Below are 21,198 nucleotides of genomic sequence, written 5' to 3' on the forward strand. Positions count from 1 at the left end.
AACGTAAAATTTTGTTCCATGAAATTCCTTTAAACATACTCCCATGTACTAAGTACTTTTAAGAGTTAAAAATATAAACAACAGAGAAGAATGTAGTTTGCACTGGAGTGGCAGGACCAGACCTAGGGAGTCTACCTTCCTTCCGAGGGCATAGATACCCTAGTATCACTGGATCTTCTGGGCACATAGTGGCAAAGCTGCAGATTTAAGAATCAACAGTGTAGGTGACTGCTGCTGCAGGAGACCTGCAGAGACAAGGGTAGTGAAGTGACTTGCAGACAGAATGCTCTCTGTCTGGGGTGGAAATTGGGAATTTGGATTTCTTACTCCTGAGAATCATAAAAACCATGATCTGCTTTTTTCTCAATGGATGAGGGAAGCTGTTCTATAGATCCTGAAATAGTCATGTTCAGCCTGATGCTTCTCTTGTTCCCCACTCACCCTTCACTCTTGAAAAAGTAATAGGATTCCCTTCAGTCAGTCAGTCAGTCAGTTCAGTCGCTCAGTTGTGTCTGACTCTTTGCAACTCCATGAATCGCAGCACGCCAGACCTCCCTGTCCATCACCAACTCCTGGAGTTGACTCAAACTCATGTCCATCGAGTCGGTGATGCCATCCAGCCATCTCATCCTCTGTCGTCCCCTTCTCCTCCTGCCCCCAGTCCCTCCCAGCATCAGGGTCTTTTCCAATGAGTCACCTCTTCGCATGAGGTGACCAAAGTATTGGAGTTTCAGCTTCAGCATCAGTCCTTCCAATGAACACTCAGGACTGATCTCCTTCAGGATGGACTGGTTGGATCTCCTTGCAGTCCAAGGGACTCTCAAGAGTCTTCTCCAACGCCACAGTTCAGAAGCATCAATTCTTTGACACTCAGCTTTCTTCATGGTCCAACTGTCACATCCATACATGACCACTGGAAAAACCATAGCCTTGACTAGACCCCATTACAGCTGGGAATTTGAGGTCTCACATGTAGATGGCAGGCTGGATTTCTTTTGGAAATTCAGCTCCTTGAAGCCCATCCTGATTTGACAGCCCTTTGTTAAAGGGTGACAACTTCAGTCTCCCATGCATAAAGATACTTTTTATAGGCCAGCAGGTAGTGAAACTCCAACTTGGGGATTTTTGCTGCTATTCGAGGAGAGGACCTGGTACTTGTTTATAATTCTGAGTATATAATTCACAGACTCCTCACTGGAAGGATCACAGAGATGATATTATCCAGCTCCCTTGCACAAGGGGAGACTGAAGCCTTTGGATGTTACCTCGTTTGCCCAAGATCACAAAGCTGGTTTGTGGCAACTCTGGGATAGGAACCCAATTCTACTTCCCAGCCTGTGTTCAGACACGACACAGTGCCGCCTTTGTTCTGCATGGCTCATTTAATCTTTCTTTAAATTTAATTTTCCCAGCTTCCCATAGCCAACCAGAGTTTTGCAAGTAGTGGGTAGTCAGGTAACTTGCCACTGAATTTTTTAGCAAATGAGCCTTCCCTAGATGACTGGTTATGAAGCAGTGTGTCCTCCATGACTTCAGCAAGAGGAAAATGTATTCATTCATAGGCATGTCTGACCTTCCTCCTGCACTGTAATCATGAAATGAAAGGTTCTTTCATAAGGTCCCTGTCCGAGAGGCAGAGATAAAACCAGCTTTGAGGGATGTAAGTCGAGACCCTTAAAGAGTGAGCAGTGCATGCAACCTTATCTTACCACTTCCTGACTGGTTTGTGTCTGGGCTTTGAGCTGGAAGCTTTGCTTGATACATTGTTGGTCCTCTTTCCATGGGATATTGGATACCAAGTACCCACTGATTTTCTTAAACAACTTCCTCTACCTGGGCCATCAGTTCATCTGTTTATATACTTCTTGTAATATTCCTAAAAAGAAGCTTCTGGGTAGAATTTTTTTTTTTTTTTTTTAATATCTGCTTTCCCCTTTCTAGTAATTATTGTCCCAGAAATCACACGAATAAAAATAATTACCTGTTAGAACTATTAGAAATTGGCAATTTAAAGAACTCCTACTTTAGATGCTGTTGTAATTTTCATAATGTACGTGGCTAATAACTAGGTTTATACACGTCCTCAGTGCCTTTTGTTTCTGTTTTAGTTTTCATTAATGAACTATAAATGGGATGGATGTTTATTCGTATTCATCAGTCTTCATGAGATTGCTTCTGTGTTTTCTTGTTTAGTTTTTAGAAATCAGTTCAAAGTATTGAACTGTACTGAATGCAGGCTACATGGTTATGTTACTGGGATGTGAAGTTGAGCTTGAAATCATATCATTTAGTCAACTATATATTGACTGCCTTACTGCATGAGTTGTGGCAACATGAAGAAATATAATATGTGGTTCTCTGACTTCAAAGGGCTTAGAAGTGTAGTAAGAGATTCAAGACAGCATTTCATTTCAGAAAGTCAGACTGAAGGGCAACTGTTAAAGTGGTTCATAGTTAAGAATTTGCTGGAAGACAAAGAATAAACGTTCTGATGGGAGGATGCCTGAATACCAGGAAACCATCATCTTTGTTATCATTATGTAGGAGGACAGTGTTTGGGCTTTGAAGAAATCCCAGGTGTTAGTAAGAAATCACAATGGTAGAGAATGTCCAGTGTAAAACTTTATCTTACTATACTACAAACTTTTATGAACTATTCCATTTAACCAAAGTGGAATTAGGAACTCCTGTTGACATTCCTAAGGTTATAAGAAGTGGCTGTGTCTTAAAGTAAAATTGAAGGTTTGAATGAATGTGTGTGTTAATCGCTCTGTCATGTCTGACTCTTTGCGACCCCAGGGACTGTAGCCCACCAGGCTCCTCGGTTTATGGGATTCTCCAAGCAAAAATACTGGAGTGGGTAGCCATTTCCTTCTCCAGGGGATCTTCCTGACCCAGGAATCAGAACTAGGTCTCCCACGTTGCAGGCAGATTCTTTACCATCTGATCCACCAGGGATACCCTAAGAATACTAGAGTGGGTGGCCATTGCCTTCTTCAGGGGATCTTCCTGACCCAGGGATCAAACTTGGGTCTCTCACCTTCCAGGCAGATTCTTTACCATCTGAGCCACCAGAGAAGGTTTAGGGAAATCAATTAAGGTTTTAGGAATTAAGTCTCACTACCTCATGACACAAAATAAAAACAGAAATTGACATTTAGCAATATTGCTTGCTACTGTCTGGCAGGTACTCTGCTAAATGCTTATATGCAAAATCTCATTTATTTCGTAGAATAATCCTGTGAAGTAGGTTCTAGTTTTATCCCCATTTCACAGATGAGGGAACTCTGTTGCATAATTAGCTTGTATTGGTAAGGAAGCTGAGTAGGGTTCCTAAACCCAGACTTCTTGTCTCCAGAATCCCAGATCTTGACCACTGCACATGCTCTTTGTGGAAATGTCCCACCTGTATATTTGAATCTGTTTTGGCTTTTCTAACTTGTAGTGAAGGGAATTAGCTTTTATTTTTCTACTGTATTTCTCTCTACTATTTAGATAACAAATGAAAAATGTATTTACATTTGTCCTTTGTGGAGTTCATGCTTTACATGAGCATTTATGTTGCTGCTCTGTTTAGTCCATTGTTGAATTACAGGTTCCTAGAGATGTGGCATGTCCCCTGTGGAAATTTACACCCTGTAAATCCATAAAGCATGTCAATTTGTCTATAGAAGTAGGTTTTATGGAAAGTTAGAACCAGAATATACGAAACTTTAAAAGATAGTGTTGTTCAGTCACTAAGTTGTGTCTGACTTTTTGCTACCCCATGGACTGCAGCACATCAGGCTTCCCTGTCCTTCCCTATCTCCCAGAGTTTGCTCAAACTCAAGTCCATTGAGTTAGTGATGTCATCCAGCCATCTCATGCTCTGTCATCCCCCTCTCATCCTGCCTGCAGTCTTTCCCAGCATCAGGGTCTTATCCAGTGAGTTGGCTGTTTGCATCAGGTGACCAAAGTATTGAAGCTTCAGCTTCAGCATTAGTCCTCCCAATGAATATTCAGGGTTGATTTCCTTTAGGATTGACTGTTTTGACCTCCTCGCTGTCCAAGGGACCCTCAAGAGTCTTCTCCAGCACCACAGTTCAAAAGCATCAATTCTTCGGCACTCAGCCTTCTTTATGATCCAACTCTCACATCCATACATGACTACTGGAAAAACCATAGCTTTGACTATACGGACCTTTGTTGGCAAAGTGATGTCTCCTTTTTAACACACTGTCTAGGTTTGTCATAGCTTTTCTTTGGTGATCAAAACCATCCCCCAAAGAGCTAGTGACTAGAATTTAATTTTAAGACTAGAAATAAGTGGCCTTTGAAAAAATTTTTATTGATACTTTAATTCCCTTTCAAAAAGTCTGAGATATGTATTATTCATTAAGAAGATACTTTATATATGATAAAACCCACTGAAAAAATAAATAAATAAAGGGAAAAAAAAAAAAAAAAAGAAGATACTTTATAAAGACATCATCCATGATAAAAGAAATGTTTTGAGGCTTTCTGGGTGGCCCAGTGGTAGAGAGTCCTCCTGCACTGCAGGAGACACAGGTTTGACCCCCGTCTGGTAAGATCCCACATGCCACGGAGCAGCTGAGCCCGTGTACCATAACTATTGAGCCTGTGCTCTAAAGCCTGGGAGCCACAACGGATGAAGCCCGTGTGCCCTGGAGCCTGTACTACAGAAGAAGCTGGTGCACTAGGTCCCGCTCCCCGCAATTAGAGGAAAGCCTGTGTAGTAATGAAGACCCAGCACAGCGCAAAAAAATAAATAAATAAAAAAGAAAGAAATGCTTTTGTGAACTTTAAATAGGAGGTTAGCATCAAATAGATTAAAAGACAATCAATTTTAATTTTCAGAGGACTGTTTCATTGTTTTAATTAAATTAAAAAATTCTTTTTCTGATTCTACTATTGTTGTAAGTTTCTGCAGAGTTAAATATGTTCCCTGTACTCTGTTCATCCAAGGGAAGGCATGGCTCCTTTTCCTTGTCCAGCTACTCACGGACCACGTTGCCAGGTTGACCCTTCCCACTCCTTGTGTGATAGGTACATCCCTACCTGGCAACCCTGTCTTCTTCCACTGTTTCCTAGCACGAAACCTCAAGGCCATTCAGCTAGGTTTGCTATCAGTCTCCTGTATAGTCTGTGTTCATTCATGTAAAAAGACCCCATGAAGTATCTGGGAGGTAACAGGTGCTTAATAAGTGTTTGTTCATTCATTCTTGTATCCCAGCTCTTTCTCATGTTAGTTATCTTTTTCATATTGATTCACCCAAGTATAGCCTGTCTAAAGTCTAGCCTTTAATCTTCAGTTCAGTTCAGGTGCTCAGTTGTGTTCAACTCTTTGTGATCCCATGGACTGCAGCACACCAGCCTTCCTTTCCCATCCAGAACTCCCAGAGCCTGCTCAAACTCATGTCCATAGATGACATCCAACCATCTCATCCTCTTTCTCCCGCTTCTCCTGCCTTCAGTCTTTCCCAGCATCCGGATCTTTTCCAGTGGGTCAGTTCTTCACATCAAGCCATTAATCGTACTGTAATAATTTATTTCAATGTAAAAAGAACTTTCATTTCTTAGTACAGTTAAGCTCCTGGTAGGTACCATCCAGCATATTGGTTTTCTCTGAACTGAAAGCCTTCTGAGGACAGATGTCTTGTTTTGTTCTTTGTCTACCCAACACTGAGCTACTAAGCATTTGACAGAGTGCTAAAGAAGTCCTTACTGTCTGATTAATAGAAATATACTCTCTTTAAAGGGAAAAATTCATATTAAACCTTGATATTACCTACGTAGGTTTGTTGGGAAATTAAGTGCAAATTGAAATAAGAAAAACTGTCTACTTCTTACATATATTTTTAGAATCTCATACTGTTTTCTAAGGCCAGGAGTACCTAGGGTTGAGAAGAGAGACCATCCACTTGTTTCATTCACTTTGAGGTCTTTGATTTATTATATGCTTTTTGGTTTAGGCCCCTTTGAAGGGAATTAAGGTAAAGGAAGCAATGAACATCTGATCTTTTTTGAGAACTAGATTGTAAATCCACAGAGAAGCACTTTCCCGGTAACATTTATTTTCCTGAAGTATGTTTTAATATCTGTAATATAAAAAAATTCAGGATATAGAGAGACCCGTTTCCATGACTTCCTGTTTTTATTTTCTGTGCCTTGAAACACCTTCTTAGAAATCTTTAGTTTCTCGAGTAATGGAAATGATGGTCATAACCAGTTAAGTAACTGATGTTTCTTTCGGTCCTATTTTGTAAGGTTATTGAGCTACAGGTCTGTCTTGGGGGTTAAATGCAGATTTAGTGCTTGATAATTCTGTTCAAAATATACTCTGAAATTACATATTGAAGGTAAAATGATAAGGCTTACCCTGACAACTAGTGAAAGTCACTCAGTGGTGTTCGACTCTTTGCGACCCCATGGACTATACAGTCCATGGAATTCTCCAGGCCAGAATACTGGAGTGGGTAGCCTTTCCCTTCTCCAGGTGACAACTAGTAGTATGTAGCTTATCAAAAATATTAAAAATTAGGGGTATCATCAGATCTTCACCTGAAAACTTTAGCTGAAGAGCACGACATGCCATTCTTTGATGGTATTAAAATGTTTTAAACTTAAATAGATTTAAAACTTCTATTGTAGCCTGCTTCTTTGGTTCTTTCTTGACCTCATGTCTGATGCTTCTATCTCTAAATGTATCACCCATCTTTCTATAATTGTATATATTTTGAGTTTAGAATATATCTTTACCTTTTCTCTGTTTGGAAGCCCATATGGAGCTCACATTGAACTGAATGGGTTTATAAGTTAAGGGCCTATGCTGAGCTTTTAGATTTTTTAATTCACTTTAATACACAATCTATGAGGCAAGTGCTATTATTATTCCCAGTTCATAGATGAGGAGACTGAGGCAGTTGCCCGTGGTCACATGTTTAACTGCTCTTTGTGCTGTTTATCATCTCTAATGTGTGCAGAACACCAGTCACTGCACTAGGGTAGAAATTGTTTCTGGATAAACATGTGTGAGCTCTTTGGGTTAAGCTTACTTTACACCATTCTGTGACCTGCTGGGAAGACCTGGATCAAGAGGTACTGAGGTTGTATACAGAATCTTGATTTTCTAAAGTGGGTCAGCTACCAAATCTTATGGTATAAAAGTACAATAAAAAAAAAAAAAAGTACAATCAGCCCACTCATTAACAGTTCATGCTGTACAGAGCCTCATCAGCAGCTAATCGTCAGTCATGTCTTCTTTAAAATCCATTGTCATATTTGTTAATTGTTTAAACTTGCATGGAGAAAGGCAGCGTGTAGGGAAGCGATTGGGTAGCATACTGGAAAGCTCCGTGATTCTGACTCAGAGTGAAGCCTGTCAATTTTTAGGAGGCCCTTTGCCCGAAATCTTGCATGGCCATTAACGTGTGTGTATGTATAAAAAGGTAATTTTTGGAAATTATAGTTTAGTAGGTTGGAGTTTTAGTTTGGGAAGATGAAAAATTCTATAGATAGATGGTGGTTGTGCAACAAAGTGAATATACTGAATGCCACTGAACTGTAGACCTAAAAATGGTTAAAATGGTTAATTTTATGTATATTTTAGCCATAATAGAAAAAAATTTTTTGAAGAGGGAAAAAATAGGTAGTTATTTCACCTAGGCCTAGGTGAGTGAAGGGTGTCACTTTCTGGGGTTTGCTGTTGGTATTGAATGATATGAGCTAACAGAGAAAACAGCAAGATCTGTGAAGTTGCCATAGGGAGGCAGGTCTAGCATAGCTGTTAAACTTTGGTCAACTCTGGAGCCAAATTGCCTAGGTTTATGCACTGTTTCTACCATCTACTTGCTGTGTGACCTTGAATAAGTTACTTGGTCTTTCTGGGCCTCATTTTTCCCCATTGTAAAGTGGAGATAATAATAGTGCTTCTTTCATGGCATTATTGTGAGAATCAATTGTGATAGTGTCAAAATGCTTAAAATATTAACTGTTGCATAGTAGGTGCTAAACAGACATCTAGACCTGAGTTCTAAGTGGTTACTGACATAAATACACCTGTCAGTGTAAACTTAAGTTGAATATTTATTTTTGATTTTGTTTTGAAGGTAAAAGAAATAGGACATTACTTTAAACAACACCTTTTACAGTCCAGGCACAGAGGAGCATTTGAACTGGCTTACACTGGCTTTGTGAAACTCACTGAAATCCTAAACAGGTAAAACAAAGCAAGTATCCCCTTGTGTACGTTTTAAAAAGACTATATGTACAAGCCATGTGCTTGAAGTAGAATTTAGCTGTCTTTTGATGTTTAAAAGAATAAGACTTAGTTGGCTTCAAAACTCTTGGAAGAAATTGTTTTCTTAGGTTTCACCGTATGATTTACTGCAGATGATGGAGTGAAATGTCCAAACCAAGTTGCTCCCTCATTGAAAGGTGATTTGACGCAAACTCAAAGATCTTACTAAAAATAGCTTTGAAGTTTAACATTTATTTTCATTGAATGAAATCACTGTTTTGTCTGTTTGAAAATTACTTGACTTGTGGAATAAAATAAGCCCTCCATTTTTTTTGGATTTGTGTGCATTACAGACAGAGAAACACTTAAGGATTTGTGTTTTTATTTGTAATTTTATCTTACAGAAAAATGTAAAAGAACAGTAAATAGGCCAAAAAATATAAAAGATTTTCCCACTTACTTGGAAAAATACTCAGGTAGATTTCATATATTTAGCCAAATGTATTTTTTTTTTTTAATATTATAGGTGCTGGCTGATAATTTCATTCATTCATATAATAGATTTCCTCCAAAGAGCTTGTGAGGAAACCTTAAATTACTTAATGACTAAGTGTTCATGGCAAGTGTTCTCTAAATAAAGGTAGTATTTTCCAAGAAAACATTTCCATTGCCTGGAAACTTTTTGAAATGAAGCAGAGTTCTGCCAGCCTTGTAGCCTCAGCAAACATTTTATTTTGGGCCGTTAAGACATCTACTCCTTGAATATTTTTGAAACATTTTTTCACATTCCTGGTAAAAACATTTATAAAACATTTCGACAGTTATGGGCTGCACAGAATATCTTTAAATGATACATTTTTAAATGTCCCTGACATTAAACTGCTGATCTTGAAAATATTTTGTTATCTTTGTGACTCTTTCTTTCCAGCGTAGAGATGACTTAAGAATATTTTTTTCTCACAGCACAATCCACTTCACTCCCTTCAGATCAATTAGTAAATATATGTATTGAACACTAGCTGTGTGTGTAGTCCTATGCTTGGTTTGGAGGCTGAAATACTTCTTTATGAGACAAACTTCCTGCTCTTAAAGAGCTTATGGTTTAGTTGGGGAAATAAGCAGGGATGAAATTCAAAATATTTAACAAATGGTATGTCATGGGCACTGACTGGTCAGAACAGACAGTGGCTGTAAGCACCCAGCATTGCTCTCTGTACGGTTGTGTGTTAGCTGAATACAAGTCTGGAAAGTGAGACCAAGACACTTGAACAAGATGATCTAATATAATTGTCAAAATTTGGGCGAAATTTGCAAATTCTGTAGGAATAGCAGAGAGAAAGCAACAGGGATAGGTTAGTAGGGCTTAATGGAGGAGGTCGAATTTGTGCTAACACACATGAGTAAGGTTTAAGTAGATAGGAGGAGACTTTATAAGTAAATACTGAGAGGCTGTAATCAGCATGGCAGATTGTTAGGTGAGTAAGTGAGCCAGCCTGATTATTGTGGTGGTGGTAGAGTTACTAGGCAATAACATCCCGTTGAATAGAAAAAGCCGTATTAAGAAATGCCTAGAAAGCAAGAGTCGCTATAGTAGGGATGGAAAGAGGCACTGAACATTTTTTTAATCTGAAATAGATCTCAGGAGGCATGTAGAATAGAGAAACAGCAATAGTCTATGACACAGGGTCTTAGTTCTGCTGGCAGTGAGGTTGTATAAAATTGAAACTCCTAAGCCTCTGATCTCTTTATCTATAAAGTAAGGAAGAGAATATTTGTCCTATTGACAGGTCTCTCTGGTCTTTCTTATATGGATCAAGTAAAATAGATATTTATGAAGATCCTTTTACATTATAAAGTTTTCTACAAGTGTAAAACATTATGAGACTGAAGACAGTTATGGTGTTGGTACATCAAAGTAGTTTTTCAGTTGGAAGTGTTAGGTTAGGTAGAGTGTAGTGACAGGTAGTAGTGAGGAGAGCCTGGCATCAGCTATTAATAATCTAGAGCAGAGGTGATACAAGCTTTGATGATGGCTCTAGGAATGGAGGGAAAGAAGTGACATCTCAATTAATGTTTAGCCCCATGTAGTAACTCTACACATGACATTTTGAATGCTTAGAAGGGAAGCCGTGGACATCTCTTATTTTATGATTTTATGTGTCAAGAATTAGGGCAGTGCATGCATACCTGAGTGATTCTTCTCCTTGGGGTATTTACTGAAATCAGTTGGTGGTATTCAGCTGACAGATGAACTGGTCAGGAGGGTCCAAGACAGATTTATTCATATTATGGCACCTTGGTGGGATAACTAGAAGATAGGGTCTCGTTTGGACTGCATGTGGCCTTTCAGCATGGCAGTCGTAGGGTAGCTGAAATTCTTATATGGCAGCTGGCTTTCTCTAGAGAGCGGTTTCCAAGAGAACCAGGAAGAAACTGCATGGTCCTTTCTGACCTGGCCTTGGAAGTCTCATAGCATTACTTCAGTTACATTGTTTTGGTTCTAAGAGAGTCTTAAAGCCAGTTGGATTCAAGGGGAGGGGCTTTAGACTTAAACTTTACCATTTGATGATAAAGTGGCAAGATCATATTGTAGAAATACATTTGGATGGGAGATACAGTGGTGGCCATGTTTGAAGAATGCAATCTGCCACGTGAAGCAAACAGAATGTGTGTAATGAAGGTCCCCAGGGAGTCCATGACTGTTCCTGTGGTTTAATTCTTAGTGACCAGAAAAGTGGAATTGAGATTAACAAAGGCAAGGGGACTGAAAGAGGGGATTCATTTGATAAAGATGACTAAGTTTGTTTTGTATGTGTTTAGTGTGAGATGATGGTGGCATATCCTGGTGAAAATATTTAAGTCATAACTGGGAGATAGATGAGTGTATGTGATATTACAGAAACGGAGATATCTTCTGAGCTGTCTTCATAAATAGTATGATTGCAGTCTTTAGGGAAAAACTTAAAAAGAGAAAAGAACAGAAGACCAGGGACAGAGGCTTTTCAACAACTGTGTTGTGTAGTTGAAAGTACAATTGAAGGCATTCCAAATAAATGTCGTAGGAAGACAAGGCAGAGCCCAGTGCCTAGTATTGCAGCCACCCCTGATCTGCATTAAAGAACTCCTCGTGGCTGTCATTCTTGGCTTTTAACCAACCTGTTATGAGTTCCCAACTATTGCTTCCAAACCAAGTGGTTCTTGATCCCTTTGGAGACGTCTCAGATCTGCTGAACAGAATGTTTTACGGAGAACATCTTTGCAGTATGTGTGGCTTTATTTTTAAAAGAAAAATGTGTTTCTCTTGGATCCTTTGAAAGCTTTTAAGTTATGAAAAAGTTATTTAGGCATACAGCATTTTTAAAGTTTGCAGAAAGAAATCTGGACTTTCATGAAAATCCACTGAAATGGAGGCCAACTGCTGGCCACCTCTTGAACTACAGCTGTGTGAAGGAAGCAAGCACTTAAAGAGATTAATGGGTAAATAACCGAAGAGTTAAACATGAACCACATTGTTTGAATTGGTTTTTAATAAGATTATTCAGAATGTCTTCAAATGTAAACTGACTTCACTATTAAACAATCATCTAAGAATAAATAGGAGTGGGAGACACTATTCTTTTTTCTGGGAATTTTTTGAAAGCAGCACTTGCACACACATACACACACACACACACACACACATACTTAGTACTTAATATGTTGAGTTAATTTTCTCAGATTCTAAGAATCTGATTTGTTATATGGTGCTTTTGTTTAAAATTTGATGAAATATTCATGTACTCTTTAAAAAAATACTCACCTTCCTATGCATAATTCTCTGCTTAAACATTTGATTAGTGGTTAAATGCATTAAAGTTACAACTGTAAATTCAGATTTCTAATGAAATTCATATATGCTTATTTATGTGCTATCCTTTTAGCATTTCAGGTTATTCTTTCAAAGAAAATGAACAGAATCCTAAACTAGGGTGCCAAACCAGGGAATCTAGCTTTCATCTGTTCAACCAGAAATTAAAAGCTTAACTCTTAAGGGGATTCAATTGTTCTGTAGTTCTAAATCTAGAAGGGAGACATTGATAATGTCTTGCTCTTCATTATTTTTAATTGCTCTGCTTATTGAAAGGTATCTTAATCCATGAATATTTACTGCAGTAATTACAGTCAGTTTCACATGATTGGCCTGAAAAACCGAACTGCTGACATTTAGCGATTTTTGTCATAGAATGCTAGTGCTGACTTACGGACATCAACAATTATGGTGGACAGAGGTAATTTTTATATGTATTTCAACTTTCATGAGTTAATTATAACTACTACAATTCAAATTCAACAGAAAACTTCTTATGTACCTTTGAAATATAATAATAAAAAATAATTTCACTCTACTGGAGACTGAAAGATCAAGTCTCTAAAGAATATGCAATTGAGCAAGAAATAAATGTAGAACATAATGTAGAGGTTTGAGGGAAAAGTCATTCAATGCTAAATTTAAAAAATATATGTATATAATCTTTTCTCAGCCTTATTTTCATCTCCTTTGGCAAATGTGTCTAAGATACTTTTTATTTCTGAGTATCCTATGATTTTTATTTGAAATATTAATAATTAAAAAAGAACAAATTAAGTGATCTTCCACTCTTGGAAGCCATATTAATACTTTATATAGGTAAAAAAATCCTTTAATTCTCCCATTTCTATAGTAGATTAGAAGGATTTGAGGAAAACTAGAATGTCTTAATGATTTTTTTCTTTTTTCTTTATTTTTTAGAATGTTTTAATGTTTAAATCTTTGTGTCTTTGACTTGTGATCCTTGAGTTTCTATTTTTAAGTCCACTCCATAGTTGGGTAAGATATTACCTTCTTTCTGGAACTTTGAATACTCTTTTTAAAGTTCTCATAATAATTCTCAGTGATTTTAGACTCAGTAACAGAGGGATCTTGTTCTTAGTGAATAGCTTCTATCTCAGCTTTTTTAGTAAAATCTCAGAGTTGTTAATATTAATTTTTTCCTTCTGATCTCAGGGAATAGTTACATTAAATAAGAAAACCAACACTTTGTTACATCCATCTAACCACTTTTTTTTTAATCCACCGTATCTTGCCCTTCTCCCCATGGCTTGCTGACTGGTAATTCAATTTCTATTTGGTCACTGTTGTCATTGCCTGTGCCTGCAGCTGAGGCTTTACAGTAGCCCCTGATGTTTTAGCCTGCAGTAAACCTCAACAATATTTGATGGTGAAGAGGGAGGTTCAGATGGCTTCTGTTGATATGTAGCTTTCTCACTGGATCTCATTTGGGCAAATCGTTTTTCAGGCTTAAAATTTCTCCATGCTTCAAGGCTGTGTTTCCTTTTTTAAATGTGTATGTACATGCCCACAGCCTTCCTGCCCATCTGTCCCTGTTTAATTTAATTGAAATAATAAACATGAACCTTGAAATAATAAACAGTACTTGACTGAAGAATGAATGGAGTGGAGAATTGGAGAATTTAGCTTATGAAATAATAGGAGCTTGGAAAAATCTCTAAGTTAGGAAAAATAACCCACTGAAAAAGTCTGAGGAAATGAAGGTAACATTTCTCAATTAACAATCATTATATAACTAATCAGAACTTGACAAAAAATAGCTCTCTGTTACTGTCCTTAGGTGGATGGATAAACCATTGGAAAGCCACTCTGTAGTCAGGGGACCTGATTTATTGGCACAAAATAGTCTAATGACCAATTAGTTGGGTATACAGCATATGTAATTTGATTTCAGTCTGGGTTTTATGCTTATCTTAGAATCCTTACCCACTACCAGTGAGATAGCTTTGTGGATAGAAATTGGACTAATCTGTTTATGGAAGAATAATTTGCTTCAGTGATCTTCTCAAGACAACACAAAGACCTAAAAGGCAGCCATGGACTGGCCTGTTCATTTCTGTTACTTCTGGTAGAGACTCAAGCTATGAAAGTGTTAGCTACTCAGTCGTGTCTGACTCTGCGACTCGGGCTATGGCACTTAGCATAGAAAAACCAAACCAAATCCAGACTCTCTTGCCTCTTCCCTGTCAGCCTTTTAATTTTTTTCTTTTAATTTCTACTGTTTCTCGACTGATAAACAGGAAAATCAAAATGATCTGATTCCCTCCACATCCCCATCCTTAACCTCCACCTCCCTCAGAGTGTAGAGTAAAGAGTATTGAGGTGTGAGTTGGAGCTGAGTTCTACCTCCCAGCTCTGTTGACACTAGCAAAGCCATGAAGACCTCTCTAGGCTGCTGTGTCAGCTTTGATAAAGGAAGAGAATTTAGCTTTCTAAGGCCTTTTTCAATTTCCATTCTACTCCTAGTACAATGCTGCTTGCTAGTTTCTGATTGGGAAAGTCTGGGGATTTTGGGTATGAAAGATTGAGGGATGTTGGATACATTTTTAGTAAACTTCCTTCAGAAGTGGTAAACCAATCTCTTAGGAGTCTTTTGTGAATTAATAACATTTAGTGAGACTGGTTTATGAAGAACCTTGAATCCCTTGTAAGAAAGTTACAATTTTTGTGATGTACTCAGAGATTAAAGACACTTTGTATTTTGCACTAATTTGACACTGGAGTGAAGTAAAACAAAATCAGACAAAGCGGATGTCAGCTGTTTTAGTGGAGAGGCACTCGCTAACCAAAGCAGGCTTGGAATTCCCCATGGCTGGGGCTGGTGAGCGCATGGGGCTGGCACAGACAGCCATGGACCGCTTTACTCAGGGACCTTTCCCTGGATTGTGTGATGAGGAACCAAAACAAACAAATAGAGTTTGTCGCATTGTTCTTGGGAGTCTTGCATGGTTCCATTTTTACCTCTCAGTTCCTTCATTATCATAAACAGCAGCAACTCTGGAGTTTTGAAATCACTTCCTTGTGAAGTAATCTTTCCTTGCTGGGGAGTAGACAGAAGCTTCATTGAATAGTCAAAGTCTAGGTTGGGCTGTTTTTTTCTCGGCACAGCACAGTGACTTCACCATTGAGGAGCCTTATGGGTTTTTTAGCCCTCCTTTTCCACATCTAGTTTTTCAATTACCTGCCTAATTGGAAGCACAGCTAATATGGGGTAGCTGGCACCAGTACTAATTGGTCTTTATTTATTCGTTCAGCAAACGATTTCCTGAACATCTCCTGTGTGCCTGTATAGAGACACTCTGATCATTGAGAGTGTGATGTGGTAAGCCAGAGTTTCTCTGAACCGAGAGACAATTATTAGGATCTAAATTTGAAACATTTATCACTGTAAAACTAAGAGAGGTATGTGAGGACCTGAATAAGGGACTGTAGCTTATGAGGCCATGATGAGGTATTTTGGGGACCGTCTAATGAGTAGCTTTGGGTACTTATATAACATAGGGTCATTGTTCTCTCTCTTTGGAATAGTAATCCAGGCAATAGTGTCTCATTGAATTTCAAAGCATTTTTACAGTGATTTTATTTTCATTTTTGGGCATTGAGAAATCAAGTGATTTGTCCATAGCCACACAACTAGTTGGGCTTCCCTTGTGACTCAGCTGGTAAAGAATCCACCTCAATGTGGGAGACCTGGGTTCAATCCCTGGGTTGGGAAGATCCCCTGGAGAAGGTATTTAACCTCAGTTACATACCACATTATATAAACCTGAACCCTCTATAGGGTTTTGAACCCTATCTTTGATTTTGTTCTTGAATATTGGGAAAAAATTCTCTCTTGGGGTAATGTTTAGGTTACCAGATTTGATTTTGCTTGGGGATTTCAGTAGAAAATATCTTCATATCAGTGCTATGACCATGGGATGTGGAGATTTCTGAATGTGTTCATTCCTGTTTGAAGAAGCTAAGGAGGGGAGTCATCTGTGGCTCTAACGGGCTTCTCTTGTGATTGGAAAGCACTTTTTGTTTATACTTTGCTTCCCGGTTGCTATACCCTCTTGATGTGTCAGCCTGGCTTTTTTTACAATGGTACACTTAATGGAGTTGGTAAGTCATAAGTTGTTCATTTATTCAGCAGATATTTGAGCCAACTATTGGGGTGCCAGCCCTATTCTGTGTGTGTGGGAATAAAGAAGTGAACAGGATAAAGTTTGTTCCTGATATCATAGAGTTTGTATTTTACAGGACATCTAGACAGTAATAAACTGTCAGATAACTTTTATGTGTTTCGGTGTGATAAAGTTTAGTATAAGGAAAAGTCTCTCTTTCTCCCTACACTAAAGTAAGCCAAGGCTCAGATGACAAGAAGCAGCAGCTTCCCAAGCAATGGGAATAGTTAATACAAAAGCATTTCGAGTAAAGAGTAGAATGGTGGAAGATGAAATTGAATGAGGCTGTTCAAATATGTAGGGCTTTGTGAGCCAGGATCTGGTGTTCCCTGGGTTTTTTAAAAAAATTATTGTTTGTAGATATTTTCATTCAGGTGATGATGGTGGTGACTGATGATGCTGAGCTTGGGTCAGTACTCATCATTTACTATATATTAAGGTTAGGGACAGGCTTCCCTGATAACTCAGTTGGTAAAGAATCCGCCTGCAATGCAGGTAGACCCCCGTTCGATTCCTGGATCAGGAAGATCCCCTGGAGAAGGGATAGGCTGCTCACTCCGGTATTCTGGACTAGAGAATTCCATGAACTGTATAGTCATGGGGTCGCAAAGAGTCAGACATGACTGAGCAACTTTCACTTTCAAGGTTAGGGACTCATCCTTGTTTTATTCCCAGACAGACTTATTTCTCGGCCTTATTTAAAATTATCTAAACAATTAGCAAATGAAAAATAAGGAACCATGGTAAGGTAAAAGTTTATTAACAATCAGTAAATAAATAGCTTTGTTTTTATTGATGTTTGCTTTTCTGTACCCAGTAGCTTACTTATTTGAATGAATAGTTATTACTTATTTGAATGAATTTTCATTTGGAGTTGCTCTTAAACCTGACAAAATGAAAGTGTGTTTATGGGAAAGGGAAAGGATTTACTTCCTTCTTGTGCTGGGAAAAAAAAAAAAACCCTTAGTGATAATAGCTTGGTAAGTTATTGTTTTGGGAAAAGAAGAATTGGTAGAGGCTTAACTTTTACTCAGTTGAGGTTATACTTAACTGATTGCCTGGCAATGGAATTTTGCTTCATATTTTGGCCTTAAGTGTATTTCATATTTAAAATGTGAAATTAGTTGCTTTTGTTTGAAGGTGAAGTAATTTGTTTAGGCGAGTGGTGAGTCATTCAGTTAATTTAAGAAAATAGTTTATTAACAGTAATGTATGTCCCCAGTTGTCTAAAGGAGTTAGAATACCTTCAAAGTGAGTAAGACACAGTTTACCTCAAGTCAGTCACAAGTAGCTTATCTGCTGAGTGGATTTCTTGCAGACAATTTTGATTCTCCAGCTAGCTTTCTTTCCATATCACCAGTTTGTTTCAAAACTATTTTAAGCCCTACTCTAATGGTGGATATTCAAGGATTGAAATGAATCTGAAAGATAACCTGACTAATCAAAATATGATTAAGAAGGCAATCCTTAAAAACAATATACTCTGGTAGTGCATTCTAGGGCTTCCTAGTGACTCAGTGATAAAGAATCCACCTGCTAGACAGGAGACGTGGGTTCAATCCCTGGGCCTGGAAGATCCCCTGGAGAAGGAAACGGCAACCCAACTCCAGTGTTCTTGCCTGGGAAATCCCATGGAAAAAGGAGCCCGGCGGGCTACAATCCATGGGGTTGCAAAGAGTCAGACACAACTGAGCAAATAAACAACAGCAGCAGCAATGCATTCTGAATCCAAAGGGACCTGCTTTCTAGATTGAGTGTAATTTGGAATTTGTATTCTCCTTCTCCCTTCCTAGGGCATACATAGCATTGTGCCAAGCAGATCTTTTTGATCTTAATAGACCTTTCTTTTTCCAAGTGAATGAATGAAACCTACTGAAGGAAATAATGAGAGAGTTGATAATATCTCTCTCATGAACCAGATTGAGCCAAATATGTGTCTGAGCATTTAGGGCAGGCACCTGGTGCTAGCTCAGGGAGGCCCGGAGAACCTCATTGACAGCGTTGAGGAGGGGGCATTTCTGAACCTAGTATTTGTTGTGCTAGTATTTCAGTGCCCTTGATAGAAAAATAAGGAAATAGGAAAATACCCCTCATCTCCTGCAGTTCCTTTTCCCCCTTGTGTTTTTCTTACTTTAGTGAATTCCCACAGGAATACTTAACCTTCATCTGAAGCTTTATCTGTAAGCCAGTCCTACACTGCCAGTGGTCTTGTGGTGGGGAAGAAAATACGGGCCAGTGAAATCCACAGAGAACCTTTGATCAAGTAGTCTTTCCTTTTTTCATCTCTGTGACCCCAGCTTTTAATCTTGGCTGGTAAGATCACAAAAAGATGTCTTTGCTTTAATTCTCTCTTTTTTTTTCCCCTCTGCTCACCCATTGTGTGTAAGTTAACCCAAATATACTTAAAAGACAATGAAGAATGAGCCAAAAAAGGCAGTAAGCCATAACTGGATCATTAGCACTTAAATTTAACAGCTCCTAGGGATTTGGGTTTCATCTTTTGACTGGGCAACTGTGTGAGGATTATACCAAGTTGTCAATGTTAGTAGTAAACTAAAGATATTTTTCTGTGAAACAGATGCTTTCATCATAATTTGTAAAAGATATTAATACAAACCCAGTTATCAGAAAGTAACTTCCGTAATGTAAGTAATGTGTGGATTATTTTTATTAGTAAAAATCCAAACATATAAATGTATTTCTTATGAAAATTTCCAAACATATAAATTATAAACATATAAAACATTAAAATTTCAGACATATATACACACATATGTGTCTGTGTGTATATATATATATATATAAAGAGAGAGAGAGAGAGAGAGAAAGGATAATGTAATGAAACACCTTTATCCATCATCCAGATTTAACAGTTACCAGAGTTGTTTTACATGCTTCATCTATCCCTCTCATTGTCCTTGGCTAAAGTTTTACAAAATATATCCCTAAAATGTTATTTTTACTCCTATGCACTTTAGTATGCATCTCTAAAAAATACAGACACTTTCTTCCACATTCACAGTGCCACTGGCACTTCCTATAAATAATTCCTTGGGATCATATAATATTTAATATATACATAATTATCTGTATTATTTGAAAGTATCCCTTTTTTTATTTGTTTTTTTCAAGTTGGAATCTAAACAAGATTCCTACTTTGAGTTTGGTTGTTCTGCCTTTGAATCTCTTCTAATCTTGTGATTTAGACTGTTGATGGCTGGTTTTTGTGGCTGAGGGAGCCAAGTGGGAAGAAACAGGAATGAGGTAACAGATTTTAAGCCAGGCTAAAAGGAAAAACCTTTAAAAATCACAGAGCCTGCTGGGAATAGGGAGATTGGTTGTAACATCTGTGGCTGAAATAATGTTTTTCAGACCCATGTGAAACTTTAAAAAATGCCTCCTTTCAAAGCAGTTGTATTTATGTATATTTTGTTCTATGCAAGATATAACTAAATTTGAGTTGCTATTTGGAATGTTAGAAACTGAAGTTGTCAGTCTTAAACCAAACTAAAATAACGAGAAAAAGTCCCCACCAGAGACTAACCCAACATTGTATATCACTATATTTCAATTAAAAAAAAAAAGCACACAAAAAACCACATATTTCTAAGAGCTCTAATTCTCTTTACAAATTAGAAATCAGTTACCTTTCTACAGATTGTCTTCTTCAGTTCAAAAAAGAGAAGAGTATTTTTCCTTTGGACTTTATCTCTTTATTTTTGTATTAATTTTTAAAAAATCCAATTATGATCCTCCGAAGATAATTGTCTATCTACCATTAAATATGCTGTTTCTTAGGATAATGTTATATAATTGCATATTAGGGCATAGCCTGGTGGAGGAAATGGCAACCCACTCCAATATTCTTGCCTGAAGTATTCTATGGACAGAGAAGCCTGGCGGGCTAAAGTCCATGGGGTCACAAGAGTTACAAGGGGTCACATGGTGTCACAAGACTTAGTGACTAAACCACCACCACATTAGGGCATATGTTGAGAAAAAACTTGCATTCTAAAATAACAGTTAACATAGTAGACCAGAATCTCACTAAGGGTAATGTCCAAATAACTTCACAATGTTTAAGACTCTTTCCAAACAACTTTCTTTATTAATTCTACATAGGATCTGGATGAAAATTTAATTTGTAATAGACTACACTTGGAGAAACCAAAGAGTGATTTACTAAAATATAGTTTCAAAAATATGTTTTATTTGAATATGTATAGTTTCTATAACTGCAGACTATGAACTATAATAAACTATAAGGTTATGTTCTCCTCACTGGAAATCTTGAGTTTTGCAATATAGAACATTGGTGAGTCCTTGGTTAACCATCAGAACATTTTGGATGTGGGTTCAAGCTTAGATATTAAAGCTCATTTGCAGATAAGACACATGCTGTGTGTGTTTTTGTAAGAAATAGAACCTGTCACAGCTTCAAACCCTAAGACCCATCATAAAAAAGAAAGTAGGTGAAAAGTAGAAAGTGAGACACTTTTAATTTCCCTCGTTCCGAATGCCAGGATTTTGTTCTTTCCTGACAGTGTTAATGTGTGTCAATAGTTTGTGCTTTTACCTTTTGGTACCTGATAATTCCAAATGTTTGCTTTACATATGCCTTTTAGGTGCCCTAATGTGAGTCTGCAAAAGCTACCGGAAGAGTGGTTATTGAATGTTTTAGAGGAAATTAAATGCTGTGATCCTTCGTCTAAACTCTGTGCTACCAGACGCAGTGCTGGAATTCCTTTCTACATACAGGTATTATGCTTACGTGCAGGATCATAGCTGGGGGTTTTGTTTGTTTTTGTTTTTTTGATAATAACCCCCCTGACCCATGAGTGATCATATTGCATAAGGGACATTTCTGTCTTTTCTATAGTTCATCTCACAAATACTTTATTATAATGTGTGGCTATTGTGTTCCT

General features: G+C 37.8%; 1 protein-coding gene across 5 annotated transcripts in view; it reads left to right on the forward strand.

Moving 5' to 3' along the window:
- Positions 1-21,198, forward strand: part of THADA (THADA armadillo repeat containing) — a 327,909-nt gene that overhangs the window by 57,623 nt on the left and 249,088 nt on the right. For all 5 annotated transcript variants that reach the window (XM_043918136.1, XM_043918140.1, XM_043918139.1 and 2 more), the window contains 2 exons: positions 8,109-8,218; positions 20,899-21,031. In XM_043918136.1, coding sequence (XP_043774071.1) covers positions 8,109-8,218; positions 20,899-21,031 — 243 coding nt within the window. The remainder of the gene's footprint in view (positions 1-8,108; positions 8,219-20,898; positions 21,032-21,198) is intronic.

The sequence above is a fragment of the Cervus elaphus genome, chromosome 11, assembly GCF_910594005.1.
Source record: "Cervus elaphus chromosome 11, mCerEla1.1, whole genome shotgun sequence".
Classification (NCBI taxonomy): Eukaryota; Metazoa; Chordata; class Mammalia; order Artiodactyla; family Cervidae; genus Cervus; species Cervus elaphus.